At 39.2% G+C, this 22,757-nt stretch overlaps 4 protein-coding genes across 5 annotated transcripts; all 4 read left to right on the top strand.

The window, feature by feature from the left end:
- Nucleotides 1-3,046: 3,046 nt before the first annotated feature.
- On the top strand, nt 3,047-4,979 carry LOC115684492 (uncharacterized). Its single transcript, XM_030609234.2, has 4 exons — nt 3,047-3,480; nt 3,609-3,773; nt 4,172-4,280; nt 4,528-4,979. Exons 1-4 carry the CDS (start codon nt 3,145-3,147, stop codon nt 4,722-4,724), a joined length of 807 nt encoding a protein of 268 aa, XP_030465094.1. The 5' UTR covers nt 3,047-3,144; the 3' UTR covers nt 4,725-4,979.
- Nucleotides 4,980-10,799: 5,820 nt separating this feature from the next.
- On the top strand, nt 10,800-12,442 carry LOC115684490 (uncharacterized). The gene is made up of 4 exons (XM_030609231.2): nt 10,800-11,235; nt 11,365-11,529; nt 11,632-11,740; nt 12,032-12,442. The coding sequence occupies exons 1-4, from the start codon at nt 10,831-10,833 to the stop codon at nt 12,226-12,228; spliced, it is 876 nt and encodes a 291-aa protein (XP_030465091.2). The 5' UTR covers nt 10,800-10,830; the 3' UTR covers nt 12,229-12,442.
- Nucleotides 12,443-13,820: 1,378 nt separating this feature from the next.
- On the top strand, nt 13,821-15,735 carry LOC115684493 (uncharacterized). The gene is made up of 4 exons (XM_030609235.2): nt 13,821-14,326; nt 14,452-14,616; nt 14,929-15,037; nt 15,285-15,735. Exons 1-4 carry the CDS (start codon nt 13,997-13,999, stop codon nt 15,479-15,481), a joined length of 801 nt encoding a protein of 266 aa, XP_030465095.2. The 5' UTR covers nt 13,821-13,996; the 3' UTR covers nt 15,482-15,735.
- Nucleotides 15,736-19,660: 3,925 nt separating this feature from the next.
- Nucleotides 19,661-21,227, top strand: LOC115684433 (uncharacterized). 2 transcript variants are annotated; one of them, XM_056318064.1, is made up of 3 exons: nt 19,661-20,134; nt 20,353-20,979; nt 21,098-21,227. In XM_056318064.1, exons 1-2 carry the CDS (start codon nt 19,766-19,768, stop codon nt 20,596-20,598), a joined length of 615 nt encoding a protein of 204 aa, XP_056174039.1. In that variant the 5' UTR covers nt 19,661-19,765; the 3' UTR covers nt 20,599-20,979; nt 21,098-21,227. The 2 variants fall into 2 exon arrangements, with proteins under 2 accessions (XP_056174039.1, XP_056174040.1); XM_056318065.1 differs by having other exon boundaries at nt 21,086-21,193.
- Nucleotides 21,228-22,757: the final 1,530 nt, after the last annotated feature.

The following is a 22,757-nucleotide window of genomic DNA, read 5'->3' as shown; positions in this document are numbered from 1 at the left end:
CTCGGTATATCAATTTTGTAAGTTCGTCTTAACTCGATGTCATCGCTCTAACATGTCTTCTGCGCTGGAAATGGCGCTGATTATGTTCTTTCTTGGGAGTTAAAGCAATCAACAAGAGGCGTGCCAAATGTTTAGGTCAAATGTAATGTCTCCAAGAAACCACATAATGCACAAAAGGAACTAAAATCGGTTAGGACATCGACATCTTATCTCTATAACAACATGGTTGATCCAATTGGTGACGCTCTCTTATGTCTTATTACCATCCTAGGGAATTAGAGGATTCCCGAGGAAGAAAGACTGATGATTCAAAAATTCATTTATTTGCATGCTGGAGTGCTTAATTTTTTTTTCTCTCATATGGTGTTTGTTTTTAGGGAAAATTACAAAAAAAAGTCATAAATCTATTACACTTGTACCAATTCGGTCTCAAACTTTTCAATTTGGTCAATTTAGTGCTGACTAGACCGCCACGTTAGCGTTTTCCGAAAAAAATTAACCGGAATGACTAAATTGGTAAATCGTTAAAATGTTTAGAACTGTTTTTGTTAATTTCCCCTTTGTTTTTTATGATCGAAAAAGCCCATTAAGTAAACCCTGAACCTATGCGTGAAATACTTCACTAACCTCATGGATCGGACAATTTGTGAGCGAAAAATCGGGATGGATGATCTGAACGTAAAATTGTTTATTTTGTTTGGTGTTAATAACCGTTTTTTCATGGCTTTAGGGTATTATCTTATCACTCTCACTTTAATCTTACATCTTATTGCTTCTTTCCCTAGTTAAAGGTTTTCACTTTTTATATAGTGCATCCAGTACCACATCACAATGTAAGTTTTAGTAATAGAACTTGGCCAGCGTCTAAGGGAAATTGATCGATAACGATACGTTGTCCATGGACAACTCTCTCCATGAAGATTGATATGTTAGAATATCTACTAAACTTGTTCTCTAAGAGATGCGACAGATCTTTATCGATTGTTTGAATAGGCCTACTAATTTCAATAACTAATGAAATGTGACATCGCTAGAATCGTTTTGTTAGTCATTGTTGTAACACATTTTCTAGGGGGATATCCAATAATTATGAAGGGGTTGTTAAAGACCGGGAAAGTCGGGCATTATGTAAAAAGATAAGCCCGGCCCGATCATAGTGGGGCCGGAGAACAAGAGAGTTGGCCCAAGCTGATCAATAGATTCCGGTTCAGTCTAACTGGGGTAGAGGCCCAAATCTTAAAATTTGCTCTCAATTCTAACCCTTTAATTTGATTTACCAAATTTTCAAAGATCTAAACATGCAAATACTCTTTCAATTACCTCTAAATTTTTTACTTTCTAGCCGTCTATTTTGATTCATCACATTTCAAAAATCTAAATATGCAAATCTTTTCACCTATGAAGCACAGAAATTTGTGAATCAAGAAAGCTTTTAAAGACGAGCAACTCATTGGCGACGAGTAACTCCTTCACAAATAAAGGTGCCACCATGCGATTTGTCGATTCCGCAGAAAATGCATTTAATATGAGCAAACAAGGCAACGTACAATGTGGAAATGCCTAGAGTAGGAGGTCAACATTCATTCTAACATCATCTCTTAGACTTTGCCTAGAGTAGGAGGTCAAAAGTCTACGCGAGGTCATTGAAAAAATTAACATTGTGGAAATGCAATATCCACAAATGAGTGAAGAAGGAGAAATGATGATGAACTCCCGAACAAACTTTTTATGTGCTTCCACGAATGAGAGATGGAAAAAGGTAGGCCTTAATCAAGTACGTTGAGGTTGATCCAAGGAAGAGCTACTCTCTAATTTCCACACAAGATTGTTTTTCAATGTTCGAATCGAATCAATGTAATGATTTAATCTAATTTCCACTAGGCGAGGGCTCGGCCCTCACCAAGTACCGGCAAGGGCCAGGCCCTCAACGGCCACAGCGAGGGTGTCACGGCCCTCACCCAGAGTCGGCAACGGTTGGCCGGTGAACCTCGTTGGCCCTCACTCCAAAAAACAATAAAAAGTAAAGAAAAGGAAAGAAAAAAGAAAAAGAAACCAAAAAATCACAAAAATATTCAATTAATTATTAAAGTATTATGAAAATAATGTCCACGTCAGCGCCAACAGTGCCACGTAAGATGACCGACATCCATGTCAGCAATTTCCTACCAAAATTAATTGGATTGACTCAATTGGCAAAACGTGAAAATGTTTATGACTTAATTGGCACAATTAAAAGGTTTATGACTAAATTAGTAAAAGTGAAATAGGTTAGGACTTTTTTGGTAATTTTCCCACTTTACATGTGTGCAAGAATTTGACATTTAAATCATTATGAAAAATCACTTTGTCATACAATATTTTTTTATTGAAAAATTCAAACAAATAGTTGTTCAAGATAGAAAAATATATGTGGGAAGAGAAAAAAAAATTCAATATTCTAAATCTCTTTAGGAAAGTTGTTCAAGATAGAAAAATATTAAAATTTTAACATTGAAACATGTATGGGATGAAATCAAAATATGTACAAAACATTTGCAAAATAAGTAATTAAGAATATGTCGGAAAAGAAAAAACAATTGGGATCTCTTATAAATAGGAGATTTTTTTTTTACTTTATTCAGTTAATGAGGGGAAAGAACAAGCCAGATAGCTTCTAAGTTCTTTGTAAAGTTCACCTTGTTTCGTTTTTTTATTTTTGGTCTGTACCTTGTTTTTATTTCATTTTATGTTATTAACAACATTATATTAATCCGAGAGTCCAAGACTCATTTGGCAAAACCCCAAACTGGTCAGAATCTTCCACCCCAATTTCTTGGGTACTCTGTCAATTCCATTGGCTTACTTTTCCACAGCCAAAGAGCGTTCTCCTAATCATCCCTTCTTCACGCGTTCATACGCTGAAGAAAAGAAATTTCGCATCAATGTCCAGAAAGAGACTCGTGCCGCGTCGTGAACTTTTTGTCAAGCGCAGAAGAAACTGTTAGGAAGGCCCAAATCGAGAAGAGAACACGGTGTCACTCTGTATATATGCTGATGCATGCATCCCCTAAACATTAAGAGACGAAATTTATACTGAGAGCTCCCAATCTTTCTCTAACGAAGTTCATCTCTCTCGTTCCCTCACCGTTTTTTTCTGCTGTGAACATGGCCACCATGAGACTTGAGCAACCTCACCACCACTGCCAACAGTACGTGGTCGTCATGCGCCATGGCGACCGCCTCGACAGCGTTGACCGATCATGGCCGTCCACAGCCCCCAGGCCATGGGACCCTCCGTTGGCTGAGGTTGGTCAGGCCAGGGCGCTCGAGATGGGCAAGCATCTCCCCTCCCGGCTCGGGTTCCCCATCCACCGGGTCGTTGTGTCTCCGTTCCGGAGGTGCGTCGACACCGCTCTTGGGCTGATTGCCGGTCTCTCGGCCCCAGACGCAGAACCCAATGTAGTGACGGGCGGCAGTGGCGTTGACCCATCAAAAGTCAAGGTCCATCAGTCTCTCTTTCACATTCATCTGAAAATTGTTCACTCCTGTCTGCATGTATTAATGATGCCTATGGTTTTGGTCCTTGATAATTTGTTTATAATAATGTCTAACACATTTCCTTTTTGCAGGTGTCTATAGAGTATGGATTGGGTGAGTTGTTCAACGACATGGCAATCAGACATCCTCCTCCTAGTCCCGCAGACCATGCGGATTGGGGGTTCAATATTCCTGAGATCGAAGCCTTGATTCCACTAGACACTTTGGATCATACAGTGAAGCCAGTGTTCAATGAGGTACAGAATTTTTTTCATGTTTGAAGCGCAAAAGATAGAAGAAATGACAAACTGTCAATTCGTTTTAAGAGAATAGACCCTACGGTGCCGAACCATATCGAGGACCACCTGCTAAGCTCTTCCGCCTTAAAATCTTTTGCCATAGGACTAGGTCAAGCAGGACCAATGGACAAAATTTTCGACCATTTTCATGACTTTTGGTTTTCGTTTCTTGCTTAATTCATGCTCGAGAATTTCATCTATTATTTTCTCAAGCATAAAGTCGAGAAGGGAAAAGAGAAAACTCTATCAACGTTTTGCTAAATCGAGAGATCCCTAACCTTGTCCAGTAAATAATGGACGTCTTTTTCTCTTGTGGCTACATATATAATTAACTAATTGAGTTTGTTTTTTTATAGCTGCCGCACTGGGGAGAGACTGAGCCAAAGGCAAGAGATAGATATCTCCACACTATTCATTCTCTAGCTGATAGCTACCCTTCAGAAAATTTGCTGCTCATCACTCACGGTAAGCTTCAACTAACATTCAATCAGATGAAAGCTATAAAGCTCAGGTGTATTACACCAAAAACTTCATGCGACAGAAGCTTAAGTATTTGGCCTGCTTACACATCCGATTTTCTTGAAAAAGATCTCACTCAATGATGATATATTACTTGAACAGTTTCAGACCAAGAGTTCTTAGTATTTCTTATAGCACACCCGATCAATCATTAGGCTTCGTGTATCGGAATCATCCCTTCACGTTTATGCAGGGGAAGCAGTGAAGGTTGCTGTCTCGACACATTTGGAGGATGCTGCGAGATTCAGGATTAGGATGGACTACTGTGGATACGCACAACTTAGAAGACAAGTCCTTCAAGATGGCGACGCTTTAGAGGTCGGTGAGTTTGAGCTTCTGGGGAACCATGGCCAAACCGGCATCCGCTGCTTGCCGAGGATGCCAATGTGATCGATATCCTCACGTCGAATGTTGCGCGATCATAGTCCATATGATGGATGGCAAAAGAGCTTGGTTTTAAGTATTTTGTTTTTTTCGTTCATTCTTTCGCATATTAGGGTGATTCTTTTGCGCATTAGGACAGACTATTACAGAGTGTGTATCCTTTTTATTATTCATCGTTGAATGTGATACATTCTTTTCTCTAATTTGTCTTTTCAATCGGTTTAAGTTATAAAATCAAGCTTATAAAACAGTTTTGAATTAGGTCGCCGATTAAAACATTGTTCTAATCTTTCATGGGTGCGTATTCTATGTTTAAGATCTTATGCATTGGTCCTTTTTATTACTGGGAAAGTATGTAACAAATATCCAAAAGAGGGGAAAGTTTTTTGCCGGAATTCGAATTTTAGCCGCTGATCGGGGCTTTGTACGGGGGTTTTGCTCCGGTGGCAAACATCTGATAAGAATTCTTAGTTTATGGAGATCATTAAGTTGAGTTACGCGTGAGTAGAATGCAACCTCACTATTTTCGCAAATGAGTTCGCTCATCTAGCATTGGTAATTCCTATCATCGTATCATAATCACGTGTATTATTATTGATATGTGCTAGGTCGAATTAGCGTTAAAACATGAAATATGACTTTCATGTGAGAAGCTAAATGATTGATAATCAAAACATTTTATAACTCACTTGGATGTCCAGATTTTTGTTCCATGTCACGTAACGTGTAGACGAATGTTGGCCCATTTTGTTCGGCTTTGCAAATGTGCCTTGGGGAATGCAAATACCTTTAACTTAAAGCCCATTGGGGAAAAGCAACTTGCGTTTGGTAAAAAACACTTTGTGAAGCTACTTTGACCCAAGTAGTGTTTGGTAAATTTTATTTTGCAAAGGGCTGTTCATAAAATTCTGAACCTATCAATGAACAAGTAATATAATGATGAGAAGAGTATCGTCCCACAGAGATTGATGATTAATAAACCAATTAAATATTAAAAATAGACTAATTCTAAAATTTATCTAACAGATCAAAATAGAATTGAGAATAAATAAAATTTGACAATTTTAGAAATGAAATTTTAGAATTAAAGGTAGATAATCAATCAAATAAAATATGTTAGAGCATTCGATTTCACCATAACCACTAGATATGAATTTCAGATCATTATGCATATAAGAACAATATCAAACATGTGATAGCGGAATTTCCTAATCTATTTACTATCCTATCTCTAGGTGTAGCAACCCTACTCAGTTTATCAATCCACTATATCTCTATGTGAATTTAAATAAAAACAAACACATTAAAATTTATGAATATTCCCGGTTTACAATGAATCTTTGGGATCATCTTATAACCGAAAGCTACACAAATAAGATGGTATATCTCTCTCCACATTTAATTCATGATCATATATTATAAGGAGCAATTGCATATTATCACTTCTCAGTCTCAAACATGCGCATCAGATCATTCAAGTGAGTGGCCAATCACTTAAAGGCATTAAGTACAATAATATATAACTCACATGAATGAAATCACTTGCAAAACATAAAAAGCATGAAATTTATATCATCATGGCTAGGCTACATCATAGCCCTAACAAAAGAAAATTAGAACATAATAGAAGAAGAAACGAAAATATAAATTCAACCCAACATCTTGAATCTAAGAACAAGAATTCTGTCACCACTTTTATCTTCTTTTCAAAAAACTTGAAAAACTCTCAAAATAATAAAAAAAAAACGATCTAAAAGAAAACTAGATGTACCCCTATGCTCTCAATGTTATCTATTTATAGGATAACATCCAAGACTCTTATCACAAGGCAATTGCTTCTTTTTAGCATAAAATTAAGGAATAAATCGCAGAATTTCCGATTTGATATCCATCTTCTAAGTTTTCTCTGGGTAGCATATTCCTTTCCTTCTTTTTGCAATTTTTTCCTTATTTTCTTTGTGTCTCATTATTCTGCATAAACAAGGAAAATTTGAGTAAATAGAAGGAAATCCAAATATTTTCTACAAAATATTGCATTATTTATTACCTAAAATAGGTAAAATAACTCTATTTTTATAGAGTTATCAAGGGCTTTGGCTGGAATTTTTTTTTTTTAAAGTAAACCCTTTTCCGGAGCCGGCGAAGGGCTACAGCTATCGGCGAGCCAGATTTGGCGCCGACGGCCGTTGCCTGAGGTCGTACGACCTCGACAAGGGCCGAGGTCGCACGACCCAAGGCAATGAGGCCTAAGGTCGCAGACCTAGGCGGCCGTCGCCGGGGTCGCGTGACCCACGCGGCCCTCGCCTGGGTGGTCTTGCGACCTCAGGTAGCCATCGCCGGGGTAAGGCGACCTCACCGGCCTTGCCTCGTCAGCTCTGACTGGCCGCCCTCGCACAAAGGAGATGAACAATAACAATGAGGGGCAAAACCGAAATATTAAAGGATTTGTGAGGGTAGTTTGGGAAAAGAAAAATTAGTTTCAGCATTTGGCAAATGTTGAAAACCCATTGAAAAATCTTGTCAAACGCCTCAGCATTTTCCCAAGGGGCTTTAGAGGTCGAAAGCCCTTTGGGAAAGCTGAACGGAATGGGGCCATTTTTGAGGGAATTACAAGTCCTTTAGAGCCTAAACATTCTTATTGATAATGATAATATTTTCAGGTAGCACATTTGTCTAAAGCGATAAGAACGATTAAAATTAAGAAATTTTTCTTTAGAAAACAAACGAAGCCTGAAGGGCATGTTTGTTTCACGTAAAATTCATGATAAAATAAAACACTTCCCGTGAAAATTATTTTCAAGGAAAATGTTGAAAAAGTGTGACTGAAAACGTTTTCAAGTGTTTGGATTTCATTTGAAATAATGGGTATTGAAAAAGGTGAATTAGTGAGCATTTGTTAAGAAATTTGTTACGATTGGGACAATGATTTCTTGTATATAGAAATGAGAATTCATTTTCCAAATTTTAAGTATGGGTGCTTGCCTTGACTCTAAATGTTAACCAACTTCTTTCATCCAACGCACTGTAAATAAATAAAATATGTAATTATTTTACACGTAAATACTACAAAAGAAGCAACTATAATCAGAAAAGCTTCTAAGCTAGCTGAACAACGTAAAGAAGTTATGATCTTGAGAATGTTTTTTTTTTAATTTATATAAAGCAAGATTAGTTTTTTACAACATTAATAAATTAATGATGTGAGGTTAGTGCAAGTACACTTCTAAAACAAGTACCCCATAGTTATTGATATTCAATAAAAGTCTACCGCGACCCTTCGTATATAAATTTTATAAATCAGTCTTAACTCAATGTTATCTTTTTAACATGTCTTTTTGCGCTTAAAATGACGCTTATTATAATCTTTCTTGTGAGTTATCTTGATCAACAACAATTGTGCCAAATGTTTAGGTCAAATATAATGTCTCCTAGTAAGCATGTAATGCACAAAAGGAACTAAAATCATCTAGGACGTTGCATCATCTCTCTATAAAATATGTGGTTGGTCAAGTAGTAGCGCCTCTATGTCTTATTACCATCCTAGGAAATTATGAGATTTTCAAGAAAGAAAGAATAAAAGTAGTTCATTTTTTTACTTTAATGATCGCTTAATCTTATAGATGGAGAGAGACCACATTTATATAAATCCCATTGTGAGGGATGTGAGAATATTTCAACACCCTTCTTATGTGCAAACCGAATCAGGAGCGGTACATGAAATTGACTAAAGGGGTGGACGCATTCGCAAAAGGGTCAGAACCTGAATCTGATACCATGTTAGAAAGTTCAACAAAAAAGCTTAAACTTATAGGTGGAGAAAGACCGTATATATATTAAGAGCATATGAACACATTATCAAACAATATGGGATATTTCAACATTATGTATGAAATACTTCACTAAACCTGTAGATCGAACTAGGTGCAACCCAAAATTGGAATGACTTATCTCAACACCGAATTGTTTGTATTTTATGGTGTTAATAATAATTTTTTGGTGGCTTTCGGGCTTTATCTTATCGCTCTCACTGTTGTCTTACATTTCATTGTTTCCATCCCTAGTTAAAGGTTTCGACTTTTTACATAGTTCACCTAGTACCACATTTACAATGTGGTTTTTAGTGGTAGAACTTGGCCAGCATATAAGGGAAATTGACCGATAATGATACGTTGTCTATAGACGACTCTCTCTCTCTCCATGTGGATTGATATGTTAGAGTAATGCTGGACATGCTAAAATTTATCTGTCGGTTGTTTAAATGGGCCTATTCGTTTCAATAACTACTTATGAAATGTCGCATCACGAGAATCGATCAGTCATCGTCTTTAACACATCTTATAGTCCGGACAAGAGAGCTGGCCCAAACTGAATGCGTTCTGGTTTGGGCTAACCGGTGCAGAGGCCAAAATTCTAAAATTTGCTCTCGATCGAATCTTTCTATCCGTCTACTTTAATTTTATCAAATTTCAAAGGTCTAAACATGCAAATCCTCCTTTGTATAACCCCAAACACTTACTTTTCTAACCATCTAATTTTCAATCATCACACTCCAGAAGATCTAAAGATGCAAATCCTTTCACCTACGAAGCATATACATATGTTAAATCTAAGAAAAGGACGAGCTAACTCGACGGCGACGAGTAACTCCTCCCACATAAAGGAGTACTGAATTTTTTGCAGAAACTGCATTGATCACGAGCACACAAGGCAACCAAAATTCTTCCTTGTCAATAAAATTCAATTTCTATAAACAATAAACAACAAAAAAAATTCAGTGTAAGCATCATCTCTTAGGCTTTGCCTGGAGCAGGAGGTCAAAAGTCTACGCGAGGTCAATTGACGTGTAGATGAACTCTCAAGCAAGCTTTTCAATGTCTTTCCACGAAAGAGAGAGAGAGAGATAGAAAAGATGGAGATTTGGTCAAATACGTTAAAGGTTGACCCAAGGAAATGGAATGGAACTTAACGGTGAAGTGTCCGCTGCAATTAACCCATGTCTATCCAACTTACCTATCGTCTAATTTGAAGGCTTTGATTTTCAAATTAAAGCTAACAAGGGTAATAAAAGCGCTAATTCGAAATAAGGCGACAAGGTTTTGAATTCAAATGAATAAAAGAAATTTTTAGGACTAAAATGATGAATCAACGCAAGTTTTAGAAGTTCCGCTATCATTATCCATAATAGAAGCAATAATTATGCATTTGTCAATTGATAAAATTCTTTGTAAAATTGCTAATTGATAAGATATCGAGGAAGAAAAAAAGAACTCAGACCCCTTAAAAGTATGAGGTTTTCTTTAGTTTATATTTGTAAATGGGCACACCCGTTCTGTGTGTCCAAGAGATTAACATTTAAATCATTAAGCAAAATATTTTGTCACGAAATATCTAATCATTGAATAGTTCAAAGAAATTAGTGATAAAAATACACGAAACAAAGAAATAGTATAAATATACGCGGGAAGAGAAAAATATTTCAAGATTTTAAGTTTTTCCTAGAAAATTTGTCGTCAGAAATAAAAACATCAAAAATTTAATAACAAAACATGTGAGGGATCGAATAAACTTATGTATTAAATCATATTTCCATATACACGATGTTTGCAAAATAAGTATATAAGAATACGTGGAGAAAGAAAAAAAACGACCGAGATGTCTTAAAAAAATTTGGAGATTTTTTTTACACTTCATATAATGTAAATAAGGAAGGAGAACACGCTAGATAGCTTCTTTTTTTGGTTAAGTTCACCTTGTTTTATTTTGCTTCATGCTATTAAAAAAAATTATGGAACCCCGAAAAAATCAACACTTATTTGGCAACCAAAATTGGTTCATCATAAAAATTATTCCACTCGACGATGAATATTCCACCACAATTTCTTGGGTACTCTGTTGATTCTTTCGGTTCTTTTTCGCAGCCACCGTTCTTCACCGAGCTACACGCTGAAGAAATTTCTAATCGATATCCAGAGCGACTCATGCCGCGTGAATTCCCTTATGGATTGTAGTAGAAATTGCTCAGAAGAGTAGAAGAAAATGAGATCAGAGAACACGGTCTCGCTGTTCATATAAACTGATTCATGCATCTCCAAACATCAAGAGACCAATATTCATGCTAAGAACTCCTAATCTTTCTCTAGCGAAATTTTGCTCTCGTTACCTCGCCGTTTTCCCTGCTGCGAACATGGTCACCACGAGACTCGAGCGACCTCGCCACCGCCGCCAGCACGTCGTCGTCATGCGCCACGGCGACCGCCTCGACAACGTCGACCAGTCGTGGCCTTCCAGGGCCCCCAGGCCGTGGGACCCCCCGCTGGCCGAGGAAGGCCGGGCCAGGGCGCTCGAGACGGGCAAGCAACTCCCCACCCGGCTTGGCTTCCCGATCCACCGGATTATCGTGTCGCCCTTCCGGAGGTGCGTCGAGACTGCCCTCGGGCTGATTGCTGGCCTCTCGGCCCCCGACGAGGGCCCCGACGTAGCTATGGGCGACGGGGGCATCGACCCATCAAAAGTCAAGGTCCGTTAATCTCTCTCTCTCTCTCGCGTTCATCTGAAATTGTTTAGTCATATATGCATGTACTAATGATGCCTACGGCTTTAGTCCTTAGTAAATGCTAATAATAATGTTTAACACATTTTTTTGCAGGTATCCATAGAGTATGGAATGGGCGAGCTGTTCAACAACATAGCAATCAGACATCCTCCTCCTAATCCTGAAGATCATGCGGATTGGGGTTTTAACATTCCTGAAATTGAAGCCTTGATTCCACTAGACGCTTTGGACAAGACAGTGATGCCAGTGTTCGGCCAGGTACAAAAGATTTTTCATGTTTTATGCCCCAAAAAGATTGAAAAAAGAGATTGTCACAGAGTGGATACATATAATGAACCAATTTGAGTTTGATTTTTGTAGCTGCCTCAATGGGGAGAGACTGAGCCAAAGGCAAAGGAGCGATATCTCCTCACCATTCATTCTCTTGCCGATAGATATCCTTCAGAAAATTTGCTGTTCATCACTCATGGTATGTACTTCAAGTTTAAATTTAAATTTTTCCGAAATTTCTCATCCATATTGTAACATGCAATTAGATTGAAAGCTATAAAGCTTAGGTGTATTACATCAAGAACTTCATGCGACATAAACTTTAGTGTTTGGCTTGCTGACACATCCATATGATTACTGCTTATCCACCGATGACATTGCGCGAATAACTTTGTACTAGAAGATCTTAGTAAAGCTAATATTATTCTCGTTAGCACTCAAATGATCGTCAGGCCTCACGTATCGGAATCATCTCTTCGCATTTATGCAGGGGAAGCAGTGAAGGTCACGGTCTCGACACAATTGGAGGACGCCACGAGATTCAAGATTAAGATGGACTACTGTGGATATGCGCAGCTCGGAAGACAGGTCATTCGAAACGGTGACGTGTTCGAGGCCAGCGAGTTCGAGCTTCTCCCGAACTATGGACAAACCGGCATCCACTGCTCACCAAGGACGCCGATGTGATCGATACCCTCGCATCGAGTGTCGCAGAACTTGTCATAGTACATATGATGCAAGGGCAAAAAGAGCTTGGTTTTACGATTGTGTTTCTTTGTTAATTCTTTCATATGTCCGTGGGATTCTTTTGCGTTGATTAGGACGGACTTTTACCGAGTGTATTACTTGTTCTACGATTCAACATTGAATTTGATATGTTCTTTCCTCTAACTTTATTTTTCTATCGGTCCATGTTAGACTCAAGGTGTTCCCATTTAGTCAAACTAAAAATATCAGTTTTATAATAGATCACCAATTGGACCGTCTCTTCCCCTTTGTATATTTCTCGGGACTTCGGTGCTTTGAACAATTCAAACTCTCTTGGAAACGCAGAGAGCCATCATTGATATCATCTTCCTTGCCTGAATCACTTCCCAAGTTTAATAAAAAAAAAAAAAACTCACAAGATTACCAGGTCCGGTTCTCATATAACGTCTTTAATCACATCTTAATCATCTAATGTTTCCATAAATATTCATCCTAAAAATTTTTGGTGTTGCCATTTTGCTGGGCAGCGGACGCGCGATATGTACATCATTTAACGCTAAATTGCTGATTCATTCGAGATTCAAATTATGTAGAAAATTTAGGTTGTGTAACCCTCGCCTGGCCACCGGTAAGAGTATCCAACCCTCACCGACGACCAAGGGAGTAGCATCTGCTATTACCATCGTGCACGAGCCCCTCCCCCCTTATTTTTTCTTTCTTAATATTCACTTTGTTGTTTAAGATTTTCAGTTTTAGACAAAACGACGTCGTTTTGGGTTAAATAATATCGTTTCCGACTTTAACAGGCTCTGTGAGTAAATAACAACCACGTGGACAGAAAATAAAAAATTTAAAAGCCAACTCAAATTTTTCAACCATTAGAAGCTAACGGAGGTAATGAAAAAGTAATTCCAAGTACAACGACAAGTTTTTTAATTGAAAGGATTAAAAGCAAGAGTGTTAGGACTAAAGTGACGGACTGATGCAAGTTTTAGGAATTCCACAGTCATTATCCCAATTTTGCAAGAGATATATACTAAATGTATTCATTTACGTATTTTCCCATTGATAGAATAACTTATAAAATAACTCTTTGAGGATATATGGAAGAAGAAAAAAAAAAAAGGGGGATTGTGACCCTTAAAAGTAGGAGAGGTTCTCTTACATTATAGTTATACTAGCAAATATGTACACGTCTTACATGTGTGCAAGAAACTGTCATTTAAATCATTAGGCAAAATCACTTTGTCACGAAATATTTGATTCATTGAATAATTCAAAGGAATTAGTGATAAAAATACCCAAGAGAAAGAAATAGTACAAATATACGTGGGAATAGAAAAATATTTCGAGATTTTAAATCTTAAGAAAGCTGTAGGATAGAAAAATATCAAAATTTAAATATGAATTTGTTTTATTTCATTTTACATTATCGAAAATCCCGAAAGTCAAGGTTCGTAGTGAAATATGACGTGACGATGAATCTTCCACCACAATTTCTTGGAGACTCAAGTCGAGTGAAGTCGTAATTGATTGGAGTAGAAATTGCTGGGAAGGCACGAACAGATTGTCAAGAATTTTCCTGCGAAATGAAAGAACGAAGTCAAAAGCACACAGTCCCGCACTTTCTATATAAAGACTTGCGCTCATCTTCCTAGGATAGAGAGAAAATTTGTGCTACGAGCTGCCATTCTCTCCCCTGAGAAGTTCCTCTCTCTTTCCCTCGCCATTCTTTTCTCCCGTGAACATGATCGCCGCGAGACTCGAGCGACCCCCCCACTGCCAACACGTGGTCGTCATGCGCCATGGTGACCGCCTCGACAGCATCGATCGGTCATGGCCGTCCACGGCCCCTAGGCCTTGGGACCCTCCATTGGCCGAGGTCGGGTTTGCCAGGGTGCTTGAGACGGCCAGGCAACTCCCCGCCCAGCTCGGCTTCCCAATCCACCGGATCATCGTGTCTCCCTTCCGGAGGTGCGTCGACACCGCTCTCGGGCTGATCGCCGGTCGCCCGGCCCCGGGCGAGGGCCCCGACATAGGGAGAGGCGACGGCGGCATCGACCCGTCAAGAGTCAAGGTCCATTGGGCTGTCTCTCACATTCATTTAAACTGTGTAGCCATATATGCACGTACTAATTATGCCTAGGGTTTTTGGTCCTTAATATTTGCTAATGATAATGTTGTAACGCAATTTCTTTGCAGGTATCTATAGAGTATGGAATGGGGGAGCTGTTCAACATCATAGCATTCAGACATCCTCCTCCTAGTCCTGAAAATCATGGGGATTGGGGATTCAACATTCCTGAGATTGAAGCCTTGATTCCACCAGCCACTTTGGATCATACAGTGAAGCCAGTGTTCAATGAGGTAAGAATGATTTTTCATGTTTGAAGCCCCCAAAAAAAAATTAAAAATTTGTCGATTTCATTTTACAAGACTTGACTTGGTTAATTTGCGACCGTTTTCAAGACTTTTGGTTTTTGTTTCTCGTTTAATTTGTTCTCGAGAATTTGATTTATTATTATTTTCTCGAGCAGAAAGTCGAGAAGGGAAAAGAGAAAATTTTCTTGATGTTTTATTTAAATTGAGAGGATCCCGGATCTTATATAGTATATAATGACTTCTTTTTTTTCTTGAATGGATACATGTAATGAACTAATTTGAGTTTGATTTTTGTAGCTGCCACAATGGGGAGAGACTGAACCAAAGGCAAGGGATAGATATCTCCACACTATTCATTCTCTTGCCGATAGCTACCCTTCAGAAAATTTGCTGCTTATCACTCATGGTAAGCTTCAACTATCATGCAATCAGATTGAAAGCTATAAAGCTCAGGTGTATTGCCCCCAAGAACTTCATGCGCCACAAGCTTCAGTATTTAGCCTGCTTACACATCCAATTTCTTGAAAAAGATCTTATTCGATGATGATATATTACGCGAACAATTCCGTAGTATAAGTTTATAGTATTTCTTTAGCACGCTCAATCAATCATTAGGCTTCACGTATTGGAATCGTCCCTTCACGTTTATGCAGCGGAAGCAGTGAAGGTCGCGGTCTCGACACATCTGGAGGATGCTGCGAGGTTCGAGATCAAGACGGGTTACTGCGGGTACGTACAACTTAGAAGACAGGTCGATAAGAGCAGCGACGCGTTCGAGGCCGGCGAGTTCCAGCTTCTCGCCATCCATGGCCAAACTGGCGTCAACTGCTTCCCGAGGACGGAGATGTGATCGGTACCCTCATGTTTGCATGGCTTGTCGTAGCACATATGATCCAAAAGAGCTTGGTCTAATGAGTTTTGTTTCTTCGTCAAAGTTTCCTTCTGTTGGGGGGATTGCTTGTAAGGACGGACTGTTATTGAATGTGATTATGTTCTTTTCTCTAATTTTCTTTTTCGCTATGTTAGTCTAATGCTCTCATTAAGTCAAACTAAAAGATTGTTCTAATATTTAAAAGGGCATGTATTCTGTGTTTAGGAATTTGTGCATTGGTCTTTCTTATTACTATAGGAGAAATTTTTTGCCTGAATTCGAATTTCAAATTAACCACTGCTTCGTGTATTCACATATTAAACTCAAGTCATGAATTGGTGTCCTTGCGAAATATCATAGATTTTGTTGAGCATGTCGAAAATTAAGGGTAACCATAAGAGCATTGATACTGCAATATACTTATAAAAAAAAGAACCATATAAAAAAAAAGAATCCAATAGAAATCAAGCTGGTAATTTCGTTATTTTCAAGCTATCGACTAAGAGATTTAAGTGGAAGTTCTCTCCGACCAAACGGAATGACGTAAAATGTCGCGTCAACATTATTTTTAGACCTTTTTTTATAGCGGGTCAAGTGATGTTCGAAACAACTTTCGCATACTTAACCGATTCACTTCCCAAGGCCTCACTCCCTTGTAGAGGCTTACTCCCTTGTATCGATTCGGTGCATCCGTAGGTTTCACGCCCAGAGTGTTTTCAACTTAAGACCGCAAGAGGATGAGCAAACTCCCTTCTCACGTAAATCAACTATTTGGATAACATTATCTTTGGTAAAGACCCTCATTGCTTGGAAACCGCCGGTTCTCTTTGCAAAAGACAAAGACTGAGGAAAAGGAGTCAATGCTTCGAGGGACTCCAACTTTGCCCAATTGAGTGCGAAGGGTTTGGTAAGAAAAGAAAGAACTATCTCTGCGAGAAAAAAGAGAACGCAAACCGTGTTGATGTCATCTGTTCTTTTTTCCCACTTTAGCATTGAGGACGAGGGTAAATCTTCATTAGATCTCTCATCAAATTTACTTTCTCGTGATTAAACCCTTCGTTTACGTCGTGTCGTTGTCGTATTTGCTAAATCCGAGTTCATTAGGTCATTTGGTATAACAATGCTCTTTAGAATGGTGTTTTGCGCACCCCTTTTCGATCCACCCAAATTGATCACGGATCTTTCAGGCTAAAATTAGTGAGGTGGGTGGTGGCTCTAACCTTTCGTTCACTTTCAATATTTAGGGTTTTCGCAAGATTTTGACTTTTATGTGACCTCGAACACATTCATATATCAATGTAAAATGTAGAACTAAACTTGAGGTTTTTACGAAATGCGATTTCGATCCAAACGGAAAAGTAAAGAGGACATTTTAAAGGTCTTATAAAACAATAGATACCCTCTAAAGAAAATCTCGCTTTGTATCAACTACTTTCGATATGCACACAAACCAATCCTTTGAAGTTGGTTGACGAAGATTAGGACCTGATAATTACCGGAGACACACGTGTTTGGTGCAAAAAACCGATCTATGATATCGATCGACCCGATAAAAGAAAATTCCCTCGAGCATTTTTGATAACCTCATAGGGTAATTATAGACTGTCTCTTGACCCTGTTGACCCCCATTGACGATGACTCTTTTCAAGGAAGAACTAAGAAAGCCATGCATTTAAGATGCGAATTATAGCCATTCTGTTTTCCTGTTTTTCTATTTTTTTGTTCTCGAAAACAGGTTTGGAACAGAAATCTATTTAGTAAAATAATTTCATTTTTCTATTTTCGGGACAAAATTTTAGCTTAAAAATAGATTTGAAACAGAAATAAGAAGTTAAAATTTTCACTTTTCAATTTTCGGAACAGTAACAACTCTCTTTTATTGCTCACCCTCGCCGCCCGCCGCCACCTACCCGCCGGCCATCCACTGGCCGTCCTCCGCTGGCCGTCCGCCGCCGCCGCCGGGAACATAAATTTAAGAATAACATATCAAACGAGTTTCTATTCCGGGAACAGAAATTTCATGTCGTTATCGAACGCTACTTTTTACTCAAAAACTCGTCCACGAAATAGAAATAGATTTTTTTTATTTCTAGCCAGAAATAAGGCCTGAGAAGAGAAATTTTATCATTCGCCCCCTTAAAGACCAACAGATTGTCTCATCTCTTTCGTTCCAAGAAAAACAAAGATCGAAGTCGTCTTCTTCGAGAGTCAAGAGTCTCTCCTCACTCCTTCGTGGGTGCTTCCGAGCAGTATCCGGCTCTTTTCATCCTTTCCTGTCAATCTATATATCTATCATCACTTTTTAGAATACCGGAGAATCGTTAGAATGTTAAAATTCTCAACTTTTATCCTAACGACATGTAAATCTAATTTAAGTAGATTCGTTGAACTCTCAATATCTTTTTTTTTCTTTTCCTTTTTCTTTTTTGTATTGAAAGGGGCGAAGCCCAAAAGTTACATCAGAACTTGTCTAACGAAACTAGATTCGACCTGATCTCTTATCGATAAAGGAATCAAACCTCTCGGTGGCTTATCTAAAGTCACACCAGAACTCTCAATATCTTTAGCTTTGTCTCGAAGACGCCTATTCTAATTCAAACCGTCGACATGTGCGATTAAAAATGTTGCTGTAAACAGCATTAAAATAAATCTTGCTACAATATGCCATACCACCGGGCATGCTTCGGTATCAATTTGTCAAATTGTTCCAACTATCGTTTTGTTCGCGTACAAATGATTTAATAGGAATCACTATGGAAATACTGCTGGTGCTATTATAAAAATGTATATATGTATCTCTGCATCATTATTATAAATAGGGTTAATACCACGAAAAACCCTAAACTGGTACACCTGTAACAAATTTACCCTAAACTAATTTTTTTACCACAAAAAATCCCAAACCGGTACACCTGTGACAAATTTACCTTTCGTTAGTTTCTGTTAAATTTTACCGTCAAATTGCTGAGTTTGATGACACATGGCAGTTGGCGGATGTACCAGTTTGGGGTTTTACCCCTCTATTTGTAATAGGTTTACAAATTTGTGATTTTTCATGATATTAATCCAATTTAACAGAAGATAAATTAATCACATGTGTATCAGTTTGGGGTTTTTGGGGGTCAAAAAATTAGTTTGGGGTCAATATTTATCACAGGTGTACCAGTTTGGAGTTTTTCGTGGTATTAACCTTTATAAATAACCAGATTTTTGCGCGAATATAATTTGAGTTTTTGAAGAAGTCGAATCTGAATTCAAAGCAACGGACCTGGCAATTCCATTTTGAAGCTCGATGTCATTTTGTCGAATGAATGTGTGATTAACGCTCTTATTTCCTTCACATTTATCATTAGTCGTTAAGTTATGTATTAAGCGATGTTACGTTAAAATATGTCTCGAGTTTGAGTCTATGAACGAAATCCGACTCGAAAATAAATTATTATTTGTGGACGCCTAAATATATGCCATGGAGATAAGATTTCCTTTTATGGTGTTAAGAGTCCAAGTTGGAGATTTCCTATTTCGCTTTGATATCAAAATTGGTGCCCAAGTTTTTCGGCCAAGTATAGAGAAAGGAAAAAAAAAAAAAGGAACCTGAGCTTAAGTTTCGGAGATTAAATTTCCTAATACAAGAACCGCTTATGTGAATGCCCGGTGTTCCGTGGCTGTTGATGAAAAGTGGCAGCGTGGGTCTTCGTGCAGTGAAGTTTTACTTCGACAAATTACGTCGCAAGAGACGAGTGTTAGAAGCAATAAATCTCGTGATAAGATTTGTTAATCCCTTCGTGAAATTAAGAGATTATCTCGTAAGGAATTGTGAGGCTAAAAACTAATCGCATGAGTTATTGGGGGTAACCGGGGCTGGGAAATACTAATAGTGTTTGAGTGACTCGAGTGAGATTGTAATCTCCGTTGTATCGCTTGATCTATGGTGAAATTCGTTGCTCCTTTCTGCGTGGACGTAGGTCGCTACGATCGAAACATTTAAATCTCCTAGTGTCTAATTTATTTTTCTTATTCCGTTTATTTTATTGTTCGATTGCTTGATTCCTATGTAAGACAGAGATAGCAAATATTGATGTGTTCTTCTTACGTTATGGGGGCGATATAACATCAATTGTTGGAGTCCATGTGAACTTTTACCAGAGAGAGAGAGGAAGGAAGGAAACTTAGCTAAGCTTAGCTCACCCTCACTCTTCTTCTCTCTTCATCTTCCCTCTTCTCTCTAAGCGCACAGCTCACAACCTCGACTCGCCGGTCACAATGGCGCCAGCCGTCGAACAACTCAAACCCGAGCCACCAGCCGCCGTCCATTGCCAACATATCCTCGTCATGCGCCACGGCAACCGTGGCGATGACGGCACCAACGATTCGTGGTGGACCCGGGTCCCCAAACCGTGGGACACTCCATTGGCTGATGCGGGCCGGATCAAGGCACTTGAAACTGGCAAGAAACTGCTGGCTGAGCTCGGGTGTCCGATCCACCGGGTCGTCGCGTCGCCGTTCCGACGGTGCATCGAGACCGCACGGGAACTGATTGCCGGTCTCTTTACAGCGGACAACGACGACACCCCAAACGTTGCGCTAGGTAATGATGGCGATTCCGCTGACTCATCGACACCAAGAATCAAGGTCGAGCAATCTCCCCTAATCCACAAGGGTTTTGCTGAAAGTTCTTAATCTAAGTTTAGTATCGATCTATTGCAACACAGTCTCTCTGTTTTAGACTTTTAGTCCAAACTCCAAAGAACTTCTTCACGCGAAGGACAACATGCTGAGATAAAGAAGGAAGGTATATCTAAGTGCTATTTATCAAATGGCCGGTCCAATATTTTGTGAACTCTTTGCAGGTATCTATAGAGTATGGAATATGCGAGATGATGAACGACGTCGCACAATGGTATCATCCCACGGATCGCAATTCGTTGGGATTTGACCTAGAAGAGCTCGAGGCTTCGTTTCCACGGGATGTTGTAGAGGTCACACCGGACCGGGTGTTCATGGAGGTACGAGGTTTTTACGTGGCAACGTGGTCAGTGTATAAACTTGTAATTTTGATGATAATCTCTTCGGGGATGGCAACATGCATCAAATAGTCATAACCAAAAACCAAACGCTCATGGCGAAGGTTTTGTCTCTTTTAGAGTAGAATTAGAATGCGCGACGACATAGTTTTACAATGTGAATTATCGTGTATCATTAAGTCGCGATCCTTTGTGACGTTTGCACGATTAAAGGGTTTTTGCTTTGCTATACAACTTTGGTTTACTTCCATCATAAACGAGATTAAAAAATCACCCTTGAAGGTTGTAAGTTAAACTACGTGTAATTGCATGGTCTAATTTGGAGTTTATCTAAATTGCTGTAGCTGCCACAATGGGGAGAGAGCGAATCCGGGGCAAGAGATCGATACCTGCTCACTATTCACTCCCTCGTTGACAACTACCCTGAAGAGAATCTACTGTTCGTCGCTCATGGTAAGCTTCAATATGACTTTTAGATTCAACGGTTTGTATAGCCACATTCATAACAATTGCACGAAAAGCAAAGACGTTTTTAAGTCTTGACATGTTTCCAATCCAGCTTCAAATGCAGGGGAAGGAGTGAAGGTCACGGCCTCGACATATTGGAAGGAGGCAAGAGGGCACAAAATAAAACCGGACTATTTTGGATATGTGCATCTCAAGAGGCAAATCGTTCGAAATGGCAATTCGTTCACCGCTAACAGATTCCAGATAGCACGAACCCCGACGAAACCGGTGTCGTACGCGACCCGCCACGATGCGCATGAAGTGGTGTTTGCAGTTACCCCATGTGACGGAGCATTGGGAGGGTTTCAGTTGCTTTCAATGTTGGTTTTGTTATCTGTAGGCTTTGTTGGATCATTTTGATGTTAGGACAGTTCAAATTGTTCGGACAAGCTTCGACGGCTTTATTTGATGGTTGAATTACTTTTGTACTCTTTTTTTAGCGGTTGAGGTGATGTCCGAATCAGATTCCGAACACTTCAACTGGGTTCATTTTCTCAGGCAAACTTCAGGATGCATTCCTCCACATCGCCCTGGTACATTTAGGATATTTACTCTTGGAATATTCTCAAAAAGGCCGGATGCATTAATGTTGACTGGGTCCACCTTATGTGGGGCCCAGCCAGCATAAAACAAAATAAAAGAGAAAAGAAACAAAAGTCAAAAAAAGAAAAGAATAAAAAGAAGTGCTTCGTGCGTACAGCGTATGCCCACGGAAGAGAGAGAAAAATAGAAGGTCACGGAGGAGAAGAAAAGGGGTTCCGGCTTGTGATTCCGATTCGAGGGCCAAATGTTGTCGGAATTGGCTCAAATTTTAGTATGTTGTTCCGCTGAGACGGAGGCAAGAGGGCACAAAATAAAACCGGACTTTTTTGGATATGTGCATCTGAGAATTTCCTTCGAACTCGCATTCGTTCACCGCTTTTTCAGATTCAGTTTTATGTAAATCCACGATGAAACCGGTGTCATGTGCGACCCGCCATGGTAAACGCGATGAAGTTGGTGTAATGCAGTTACAGCATGTGACGGTGATTAAGGGAGGTTTTTGGGGTGGTTTCAGTGATGGTTTTGTTATCTGTAGGTTTGCACGTTCATTCTTGATGTTAGGACATTACATTTGTCTCCTTATTATTTCAAGGTTGAATTGCCGAAATGTTGTTGGTTGTTGCTAGCGGTTGAGGTGATGTCCGAATCGGATTCCGAACACTTCAACTGGGGAGATATTGATCCTAGATTGAGTTTTGTTCTTGGTGAATTGTTGTCTGGTTCTCCCCAAACAAAGTAAGGACGCACTCCCCCATATCGACCAAGTGCATTCGGGATTTTACTCCAGGAATGTTCTTAAAAAGTATTGAATCCAAAATCACAAGGAAATTGCAAACTCTCGTACAACGTGGGCCGACATCAAGTTAATCATCTAGTAAGAAAATATTAATTTTAGACTAGTAAAGACCCTCATTGCTTGGAAACTGCCGGTTCTCTTTGCTTGTCCTTTTATATTTGCAAAAGACAAAGACCGAGGAAACGGAGTCGATGCTTCGACAGCCCAACTGAGGAACTCGACAACTCCGCGCAAAGGGTTTGGTAAGAAAAGAAAGAACACTCTGCAAAGAAAAAGAGAATGTAAACAGTGTCGATCTCATCTGTTCTTTCTTCCCACTGAAGTATTGAGGACGTGGGTAGATCTTCATAAGATGTCTCGACGAATTCACTTTCTCGTGATTAAA

Source organism: Syzygium oleosum, unplaced genomic scaffold (genome assembly GCF_021117445.2).
Source record: "Syzygium oleosum isolate NSW1041296 unplaced genomic scaffold, Sole_v2.1 Sole_v2.14, whole genome shotgun sequence".
NCBI lineage: Eukaryota > Viridiplantae > Streptophyta > Magnoliopsida > Myrtales > Myrtaceae > Syzygium > Syzygium oleosum.
The sequence above is the reverse complement of the archived record's forward strand: the minus strand, read 5'-3'. Positions and strand labels throughout refer to the sequence as shown.

What these genes read in the sequence shown, in the direction of transcription:
- LOC115684492 (XM_030609234.2), top strand. Translation starts at nt 3,145, where the DNA reads ATGGCCACCATGAGACTTGAGCAACCTCACCACCACTGCCAACAGTAC. An exon ending in TTGACCCATCAAAAGTCAAG is followed by an intron (nt 3,481 to 3,608) that starts GTCCATCAGTCT and finishes TCCTTTTTGCAG; the next exon opens with GTGTCTATAGAGTATGGATT. An exon ending in TTTGCTGCTCATCACTCACG is followed by an intron (nt 4,281 to 4,527) that starts GTAAGCTTCAAC and finishes ACGTTTATGCAG; the next exon opens with GGGAAGCAGTGAAGGTTGCT.
- LOC115684490 (XM_030609231.2), top strand. Translation starts at nt 10,831, where the DNA reads ATGCTAAGAACTCCTAATCTTTCTCTAGCGAAATTTTGCTCTCGTTAC. An exon ending in TCGACCCATCAAAAGTCAAG is followed by an intron (nt 11,236 to 11,364) that starts GTCCGTTAATCT and finishes ATTTTTTTGCAG; the next exon opens with GTATCCATAGAGTATGGAAT. An exon ending in TTTGCTGTTCATCACTCATG is followed by an intron (nt 11,741 to 12,031) that starts GTATGTACTTCA and finishes GCATTTATGCAG; the next exon opens with GGGAAGCAGTGAAGGTCACG.
- LOC115684493 (XM_030609235.2), top strand. Translation starts at nt 13,997, where the DNA reads ATGATCGCCGCGAGACTCGAGCGACCCCCCCACTGCCAACACGTGGTC. An exon ending in TCGACCCGTCAAGAGTCAAG is followed by an intron (nt 14,327 to 14,451) that starts GTCCATTGGGCT and finishes ATTTCTTTGCAG; the next exon opens with GTATCTATAGAGTATGGAAT. An exon ending in TGAAGCCAGTGTTCAATGAG is followed by an intron (nt 14,617 to 14,928) that starts GTAAGAATGATT and finishes TGATTTTTGTAG; the next exon opens with CTGCCACAATGGGGAGAGAC.
- LOC115684433 (XM_056318064.1), top strand. Translation starts at nt 19,766, where the DNA reads ATGGCGCCAGCCGTCGAACAACTCAAACCCGAGCCACCAGCCGCCGTC. An exon ending in CATCGACACCAAGAATCAAG is followed by an intron (nt 20,135 to 20,352) that starts GTCGAGCAATCT and finishes AACTCTTTGCAG; the next exon opens with GTATCTATAGAGTATGGAAT.